The 9963-nt window shown below is 40.4% G+C and overlaps 1 protein-coding gene across 1 annotated transcript in view; it reads right to left on the bottom strand.

Moving 5' to 3' along the window:
* Positions 1 to 3372: 3372 nt before the first annotated feature.
* The window catches only part of Rhobtb3 (Rho related BTB domain containing 3), a 44224-nt gene continuing 37633 nt past the window's right edge, over positions 3373 to 9963 (bottom strand). Inside the window, exon 8 of the mRNA XM_032899122.1 lies at positions 3373 to 3941. Within this exon, the coding sequence (XP_032755013.1) occupies positions 3682 to 3941 (260 nt within the window). The 3' untranslated portion in view covers positions 3373 to 3681. The remainder of the gene's footprint in view (positions 3942 to 9963) is intronic.

Genomic DNA, 9963 nt, shown 5'->3' with positions numbered 1-9963 from the left:
AGCTGGTGAGAGGGAAAATGAGAGGATGGACAGTTAAGACTATTGCTTTGAGAAACAAAAAGAAAATACACACACGACAGATGGCTGGGTGTAATTGGTGTATATTTTAATCCCACTACTTGGGAGGCAGAGGCAGATGGTTCTCCGTGAGGCTGAAGTAAGTCTGGTCTACATAGTGAGTCAGTCCAGCTAGAGCTACAGCAGCAGCAGCAGTACCATGTTTATATGAGTTCAAGGTTAGCCTAGGCTTCAAGAGACACTGTCTCAAAAAATCACAAATCCAAAAATTTATTCAGAGTCAAGTGTGTAAAACTGCCACATTGCCAAGTTTGTAAAAAAAAAAAAGTGTGATAGAGTCAACCATGGTTGTAATCTCTGCCTTTCATAAGCTAAAATATGAGGATAGCAAATTTGAGATCTGCCGGAGCTACCCAGCAAGCACGATCTCAAATAAATTTATGCATGTATACACACACAGAGCTAAAACATGCTGATAGTTTTTCTTTAGTGTGGTCTAGTATTCCTAAGAAGAGTCCTATTAGCACATTCCTAACTTGTACTATATTTTGTAAATAGTCCATTGAAGTTTTCATAGATGGAAGAGAATCCCAGCTCTCTAGAGAAGGATATATAGAGCTAGCTAATTAAATCTATTTTTCTTCTTTCTTCCTTCTTTTTTTTTCAGAGTAAACAATGACGCCGTTTATTTAAAATGTTTATGCCAAGAAAAAATAGATATAAAAAAATTAGACAATAACAGCACTAAACCAGGCACCTTCAACTGAATCCCATCCTCGTCCACTCCCTCTGTGCTACCTACGCTTTCTTGATGACCAGAAAATTTCAGAGCCCCTGGGCGGCCAGAGAGTTTCTGGTGGGAAAGCTCGGGTGAGAATTTTAGCCTAAAGGGAGGGGGCTGTGGCTGGGCACAGGGCTCTCTAGCTATAAGACACTTTCTGCTCACTCACTGCAGGGCTCCAGCCAGGGGTACTGACTGCTGGCTTTAGGTTTGCTCCCTGGAAGATGAGTCTAGTTCAGCTCAGGGCTACTGTGTCCTCAATCCTCTTGGTGACCACACAACTAACTCCAGGAGACTCCCAGGACAGAAGGAACAGACCCTGAACAGCACACACCAGACAGAGACCAGGAAAGGCTCCCGTCCCTCACGTGGCAGTGACCAGTGTCAGTGGCAGGGGTGGTGTCTAGGGTGACCTGGGCAAAGCAGGTTAGTTTTGCAGAAGCTCTGCCACTACAGAAGCTGTCTCTGTGTAACTCTGGCCTGGCTTGTGGAACAGGCTTGCCTAGAGATCCAAGAAAACTTCCTGCCTCTCACATGTGTGTATTAAAGGCTAACCTTTTCTAAATTTCATCTTTTCCTCTTCCGCCATTACCATCCTCACTGCAGGTTCTCCAACTCCTTATGTAGTCAAAAATGACCTTGAATGATTTTCTTGCCTCTACCTTTGAATGTCTCGGGTGTGTATGTCATCCGCAAACTCAGGACTTCCTGCTTGCTGTGCGAGCACACCACCATTTAAGCTACCTACATCTCCACTTCTAATCCTTCTTTCTTCACCTTACTCCTCGGCTTTGTTAGCTTGTTTTCATTATGGCAAAATAAAATGTAGTTTTAAATGTGTGTGTGTGTGTGTGTGTGTGTGTGCGCGCGCGCGCACGCGCGCGCGCGTGCGAACATGCATATGGTATCTGTGTTGTATGTGTGTGTGCCTTTCTCTACCTTTATACGTTGAGACATGGTCTCTCACTGCTAAGCCTGAAGTTTCAACTGGCTAGCCAATTTGCTCTTGGGATTCCTTCTCTCCACCTTCCTCAGTGCTGAGATTACAGGAGGCTGTCATGCCTACCAGCTTTTGTTCTGTTGTTATGATGTAAACACAGTTCTTATACTTGTGCAGCAAGCATTCTCCTTGAGGAGCTATCTCTTAAGCCCATCTTAAAACATCTTTAGGGCAAGGGATATTGATGCATGGTACAATGCCTGTGTATGTGGGGGGTCAGAGGACAACTTTCAGGAGTCAGTTCTCTATGCTTGGGTCCTGGACTGCATTAGGGTAGGAAAGGTGAGCTGAAAGGACGATACATTTATTTTTCTCTGTTCTTCACCATGGATGTGATGTGAGTAGCTTCCTTAACTCTCCTAAAATCATGGATTTCCATCTGGAATTGCTAACTAAAATAAATTGCTTTTTCTCATAAGTTACTTTCTTTTGGACTATATTATTACACAGTAGAAATAAAATAAAAAAGTAAATCTATAAATTCTATCATGAGTAAGTCCTTTACTAAAAATCTAAAAAATGAAAAAAGATTTTAAAAAATGACTGTACTATTATATAATGCAGTCATCAAACCATTTGGAGATAGCACCTTGACTTGTGCTAATACAATAGTGCTCTTCCACATTCAGTTACTTGTTTGTTTGTTTGTTTGGTTGGTTGGTTGGTTGGTTGGTTGATTTTGGCTTTTCAAAATAGGGTGTCTAGTTATCCTGGAATATAGACAAGCTGGCCTCAAACTCAGAAATTCACCTGCCTCTGCTTCCTGAGTGCTAGGATTAAAGCTGTGTGCCGCCAGGCCTGGTGCATTACTGGTATATACTTCCATTTCTTACATTTCTTACATTATGTTGTAGCTATGACACCAACAACATTGCTATTTTGGCAATACTTAATATAAATAGACTAACAGTCTCCACTTTTCTTGATTAAAAAATGTTCACATGCACACACACACAAATTTAAATTTTCCCAAATACCCTTTAATTCTTAAAGTGTTGTTGCCCTATAGTTGCTAGTACTTTCCTAAGCATTTTTTCTGATTAGTGACCAAATTTTTAATTAAGTATTCAAATTCCCCAGTATTGAGAAAATAATAACATTTATTTCCACCAATAGCCAATGCTTTCATTTTCACCAAGCAAACAATAGCAAGCTGATCTTTACTAATACTGGCATTAACAACTCCAATAAACAACTCAATTAAACTGCTATTAAAACACTGAACTGAGAAGACGACTGAGACAATTTACTGTAGATGGAATTTTCTCATTTGAGCTCTGTTTGAAGAGGGAGCCATCTGGTGGTCATTTGAGATAAAACACACTATTTGACTTGTTCAAAGGATTGTGCTATAAAATCTCACAAGATCTGTTCTAGTATGTAGCTGCTACACATTATTAATTACTATTAACATTATTAGTGAAAGCCTTTAGTAAGTGAATTTAGAAATAAATCCTATAGTCTACTGGGATTCTAAACATCTCAGGGAACGTTTTTAGAGATGCCAATTTTAAGGGAGTCTGACTTTGGAAGTCAGAGCAGCCTTTAAATATCCCACATTCCCAGAGCCAGAAAGATCATAGGAGTCTCAATATTAAAAGTCCTGAAAAATATATCTCAACCAGATGTGAGGACCATGTCTTATTGAAAAGGTAGTGCTCCCTAAACTCTAAAATTAGAGCGGCCACTAGGTACCCCAAATAACTGTTCCTAGGTACCTAGGGTAATCAGTAACCTTGCTGTTAGTGGCAGCTAGGGCGTGTGAGTGCATAGAAGGCTCCTACACACTGCTCTTCCACTTGAACTAACTGAGAATGCAATGCTCTCCCTATCACAACTCTAAACCGATCAGCAAATGCCACAGTATCAACTCTGACAGACCTTAAACAAAACAATTTGATAGAGAGCAATCTATCAAAATGAGTAAAAAGAAAGTATGATGAAATATTGTCAATGCATACTGCGTACCTGGGCAGCAAGAGTCTGTGTATAAGTATTCTAAAAATGACAAGAATGTCTCTTTGGAAACGCCATAAACTGGAATCAGTACACTCTTGGCTTCCATATAATTACCATTAAACATGGCGGCCATTACTTCACATCGCGCCACCAAGATGGCCCTGTGGGCTGGCACAGTTGCTCCTGAAAGGTGAGAGAGGTAAACAAATCAAGAACTGTAATGCCATGGGGTTCCCAGTGTGTTTTAACTGGAGTGCCACTGACCATGATGGGCCAGGCTGCTATGCAGAAGCCACATTAGGGAGATAACTGGCATTGCTCCAGAGGCTTCTTATAGCAGCTGAGAAACAGAAAGAGTTTAAAACTTGCCTTAGAACCTAACAATCTGCAAACCAGACAAATAGGTATTAGTTTGGATCTCCTTAAGATTAAAGAACTGAAATGACAAATTTTTCCTTGTGTTTTTAGAACAGCATCTATCCATGCTGATTGATTGAAATACTGCCAACTTTGCCCAGGTAAAGAGCTTAATCATAACCTTGTGACCAACCTCACGGAACTGTCTTGGTCAGGCTTCACAAAGCAGAGAGCCCACCTCACAGGAGGAATGGCAAAGAGGCTCTCCAGAGCCAAGCCAAAGTGCTCAGTCTTGACTTCTGGGACATTGCAGAGTTGATGATCATGGCCACATCATTCATCCACTGCTGCACACAAGCAATGCCTTTTCTGTAAAAATGAGGAGCCCCTGAACTCCACCTCGACTCTCTAGGGAAACTGCTGAGTTTTTCAGATACTGTTTTACTTTACAAGGACTGCACCAGATGAGATGACATGGAACTTGTGAGGCTCCTGTTGTCATAATGTCTACCATGTAAGGAGACCACGAATCCATATAACGGCCTTCAGTCCCACAAATTATCACTGAACACCCATCATCATGGTGATGGTGATGGAAATGGTGAGAGACCAAATCTTTTAAGTTCAGACTCCATTTTAGAGAACTTGAACTCAGGTAAACTAACAGGCCAGTACCTAACATTAGTTTCCAAGTTATCCCACAATAAAACCCTAGCCTAACTCCAGTTTCTAGGCTAACCACAATAAATCTGGTATTTCCAAGTTAATTGCCAACAAACCCACCCCTGCCTCATGCAGGGGGGAGCAGAAGTTAAGTTTATGGTTTAACTCCCAGCAGCAGCCAGTTATGTTAAAGGTCACAGGAGCTCTCGAATTAGATGCCTGCTAGGCTAGACACACTTACCCCACCCCCACTTGTAGCTTTCTGTAAAGCTTCACCCCGATAAGATATTTGGGGTAGGGCATCCTGCTATGAGTCAATGGTGGTCTGAAGGGCTAGCTTGAATAAAGACTCTGTTGTGATTCGCCTGTCCAGTTTTGGGGGTTCACTAATACTTTCTTAGCACTAGAATGGAAGATACCAAGATGAGGAAGGTAGAGTGGGAATTCAAGTTATGGAGTATACCAGGACAATGGGAACCACAAAGCTGTCCCCTTCCAGAAAGAAATGCAATGAACCAAACCACAATATTCTGCCCAATAATTGCAAGTGATTTCACATTTATCATATATATATATGTATGTATATATATATATTCTTTTAAAATATTCATAATTTATTGGTTCTCCAACCTTTCTAAGTCCAAGCAAAATATTTCTTGTCCTAGGAAGAAAAGAGGTCCATCTAAAGAGATTTCCCAAAGCCAATATATCCTAAGGATCATTAATCAACCACTGATGCTGCCATCTGAACAGACAGTTGTCACTGTGATTTGCATAGCCACACGCCCAGGAGCAAGGAGACAACTTGAGAGCCTCCTACTCCTAACAGCAAACACCATCTGTGTACATCTTCCCTTCATCACTGCAGCCTTCCCAGCCACAGTGTGGCAGCATCACTTACCAGAAGGGCCCGTTTCCACAATTGAACCATGCTGGATACATCTGTGAGACCAATTAACAAGCAAGTCAAATTGGCAATGCAGTTTGACTTACAACTTTAGGGTTTAAACTATTTCAAGATAGAGCATCAATTGAAAAAGAGGAGCATAGCTTAAACAAACTGGATGGTTTATCACTTGGATTAAGCAGATGAATTAAGACTGACTAAAGCTATCTAGTGGATAGTAGACAGGGGTGGATTTCATAAGCAGGGGAAATTGTAACAGAGCTTTCTGTTCATAATGCTACAAGATGTGTGTGCCAGAGGTTTACATCAGGATTCAGCTTCTTTTCTACTTTTTTTTTTCTTTAAACAGGCTCTCTCAATGACCCTGTTACCATGTTTGGCTAGACTGCCTGCACAGCAAGCCAGCAGAATCTGCCTGTCTTTGCTCTCAAACACTGAGATTACAAGCATGGTGTAGATGCCGAACATAAAGACATGCCTGGCTGATATGAGAGCCATTTAAAGATCAAAATTTAGTTTTGAAAACCATTATACTTTTAGTGAAGAGAATATGAAATTTTATTTCACACCCTTTAAATAACTATTTTGGTGTTGTAAAACTTATGTTGTGAAAATGTCATGTAATACCTCACTACAGTTACTTGTTTTCTGTTGTTTTGTTGTTTTAGTGTGTGACCTGCGTGTGTGTGCACCTGTGGAGCCCAGAAGACGCCTTCAGATCCCATGGAGGTAGAGTCATAGGGAGTCATCATAGGTTCTGGGGACCAACCAACGTGCTCTTGAAGAACAGCTATTGACACTGAGTCATCTCTCCAGCCCATAGTTACCTGTTTTAAACAGTATATTTATGTAAACACTAACAGAATATAGTGTTTATATAACAGCTGGCAACTGATGGCAAGTGATTATATAAGGGTATATAGAAGATATAATTTTTGTTAAAAAATAAATCTGGTCTTTGAACATGCCAAGGCTGAGTATCTTTTCCTGTCATATCCATTCCATGTAATAATTTCAGAAAACTTTTCTAAGAACAAACCTGAAATGATTACAAAGCCAGTTGCTCTTCATTATACATAGGTCATTAAAGATATTTTTGATTGTGTATTGAAGTAAAATGCATCTGCTGTGCCTTTTTATTATATCAGATTTGAACAGTAAAATTTAGGAATGCTGCTTGGGAAAAATAGACACTTGTTCACCTCAAGAAAAATTTAAAACATGGACTGTGTTAAGTAAGTAGGAAAGGAATGAGGTTTTGTTAAACAGTGTTTTATTTAACATGGAGTCAAATGTGGAGGAGCCCTATCTATGCCTCATTTGCATGTTTTCGAACTGAAATTTTTGAACAAGTTTATCTCTATACATGACTTCCTACTACACTGGTAATACTCCATGTCTTGGTTTTATATCCCATGTTCATTCCAGCCCCAGTAGCAATTGCTCCATATCCTCACTGTCACAGCAGGGGAGAGGAATGGAGTTCACACTTCAGTATCTGCTAGTCCCTGTGTGCATTATTGAAACCCCTGTGGCCGCTCTTTAAGTAGAAACTTGAGTCCCCATTTATAGGAGAGAAGATTACAGTGTTTCACATTTTGAATAGACAATGTCTGTTAAAACTTTCACTCATCAAACTCTACAAGCATCTTCTCTCCTAGCAGTTCTGATCAACAGTAAAGGGCCAGAAACAGAAAGAAACACAACCAAGTCTATATAAACATTCATCTTGGCACAAATCCCAGCTAGGACTTTTCAGTCTGTCACTATCTACTCAGCCAAGGGTAGCAACGCATCTGCCCTGGACCCAGCTGTTCCTCACTTAGGATCAGAAAACTTCAAGAGGTTGTGTGACGTCCACAACCACAACTGGAGTGAAGAAGCCAAAACTGTATTACTACTGCCATTCTTACATTATCTTTCCAATATTACGTCTTTAATCTTGTTAAAGATACTGAAATAACATCTGGATGTCAATCAGCTTACAAACATGACGTTTTCACAATATTCTTTGAATTGTAAATATTTCAGGTAAAATGTACAGTGAAAGATGCGTGTTTGGTTAAGATTTCACTACAACTTATAAAAGATTTTGTAATTAAGGTTTAGGGAGAGTTATTATCCAACTAATACTCTAAGGGTTTGTCTTAGTTTGAGTATAAATAGTTTAAATGTAAGACTGTTTGCCCTTCCTGCTTTTGGTATGAAACATTTAAATTAATGATTAATCACAAGTCAAATACATAGTCACACTTCGCACTGCCATTTCCATTAAAACAAAGTAACATCAAAAACAAACAAATCACTAGGCCACGAGATAAAGCTGAGGAAGGGCTTCAGTCTATAAAGCACTTCCTATGACAGCTTAAGAACTGAGCATAATGCTTACAACTTGCATAAAACAAGTTGCCAGTAGCACAGGCTGCCGTCCCACCAGGGAAGGGAGGTAGCAGCAGCAGGAACTACAGATAATTTGCTAGTGAGCCTATCCTAACCAACAAGTCACAGGTCCCCGTGAACAATCCTTGTCTCAAAAAGCAAGGTCTAGAAAATGGAGACAATCTAAATGTCCTACAACTGATAGAGGGATAATGAAAATGTGCTACCTGCACACTGTGGAATCAGCTATAGAGAAAAATGAAGCCATGAACTTTGCAGGTCAATGAATGGAACCAGAAAAGAGCATACCGAGTCTTTCCAGACTCAGAAAGACAAACATTATATGTTCTTTCTCATTGGAGGCTCCTCGCTCGAAATCTCCAGGTGTGAATTCGTAGCCCATACTAAAAACAACAATCAGAAAAGGAAAACGGGACCATTGTCCAGATAGGGGAATTACTGGGTACAAATGACATAATCATGTAATTATGTGTATAAGTATACATATATAGTCTTAATGAACTTTTTTCATCTGAGCTGATGGTATTACCTTCAAGAGCCAAAGATAACCTAAAAAATTTCCAGTATCAGACAAAAGAATTCCTCTTTTGAGTTATTGGCCAGGGCTATTCAAGAGACTCCCAAAACATAGCCTATTGCATCAAGCAAGCCTGCAAAGGAGGGAAGCCTCCAACTGTCTCATGCAGCTATGGCACCTGGGAAGTACATCAGTGAGCAGCATAATACCTAACAACAATCTGTAAATATCTGTAGTTCTCACCCTTCCTCAACGAAACTTCTCCAACAGATGGAGACCAATCAAAACGCAGAGTTGTGGAGCCCAGTCCCAACTGATACATCTACAGAACATTCCTGCATCTAAGGCCCAGAGAATACTGTAGAAGAGGAGGCAGAGTGTCTGGAAGAATTTGCTGTGAGACTGTGTCTCCTAGTAAGGGCAGAAGCTACAAATAAAGTCTCACCAACACAACTGCCCAAACTTGAGCTGATCAATAAACATGCCAAAGTGGATGGGAAAAGCCCACGAGGCCTCAACCCTACACAAAGAAGTACAGGCAGCTGAGGAAAGCTGGGAGTGGGAGAGGTGGGCTTCCCTAGAAAGAGCACACAAATCTGTTGTTCAGTGCCAGTAATTAGCCTTGAATGTTATACAGACTGAGCAGTTTATAGTTAGGGATATATATGCATGTACATATATGCATTCAACAACAATTAGTGAAATAAAGAGGCCATAAATTTGGAGAACACAGAGGAATATATGAGAAGGTTTTGAGGGAGGAAAAAAGAAATGTAATTATATTATAAACTCAAAGAGTGGTTGGTTACACTATAACAAACAAGTGAAATTCAGAACAAAACAAACATCAAGGTGAGGCTTATGAGATGGCCCAGTGGGTAAAGGGTTTGTCAGCAACCATACAACCTAAGTTTGATCCCTGGAGAACATGTAGTAGAAACAGAAAGCCAGTTCCCACAAGTTGTCTTCTGACCTCCACCTGACTGTTGGGGCACATACCATACACCCCAAATAAATAAATAATGTAACTTTTACAAAGGTGAGTGGCTAGCCATAGGACCAATGCCTGAAGCTATGTGCAGATACTGCACATGATCCGATAGGGAAGCATAGAGTCCTTGCACATGGAGAGGAGTGGGCAGGGGCAGGCAGAAAGGGCCAGGAAGTGACAACAGAGGAGAAGCAAGAGATTAAAAGGGAAAGAATCTCTACTTTCCATGTGTTGCATATTTTCTTCAAAAATTTTGTCAGCAGGTTATTCTGACATAATGCTTTGTGCAAAAGCCTCCTGTGCTAACTGTAAATGTGGGAGCGATGCTACCAGTCAGCACAAGTACAAGGCACGAATGAGAGGCTGAGAG

The sequence above is a fragment of the Rattus rattus genome, chromosome 3 (assembly GCF_011064425.1).
Source record: "Rattus rattus isolate New Zealand chromosome 3, Rrattus_CSIRO_v1, whole genome shotgun sequence".
Taxonomy (NCBI): Eukaryota; Metazoa; Chordata; class Mammalia; order Rodentia; family Muridae; genus Rattus; species Rattus rattus.
Note: the sequence above shows the minus strand (reverse complement) of the source record. Positions and strands in the feature narration are given on the sequence as shown.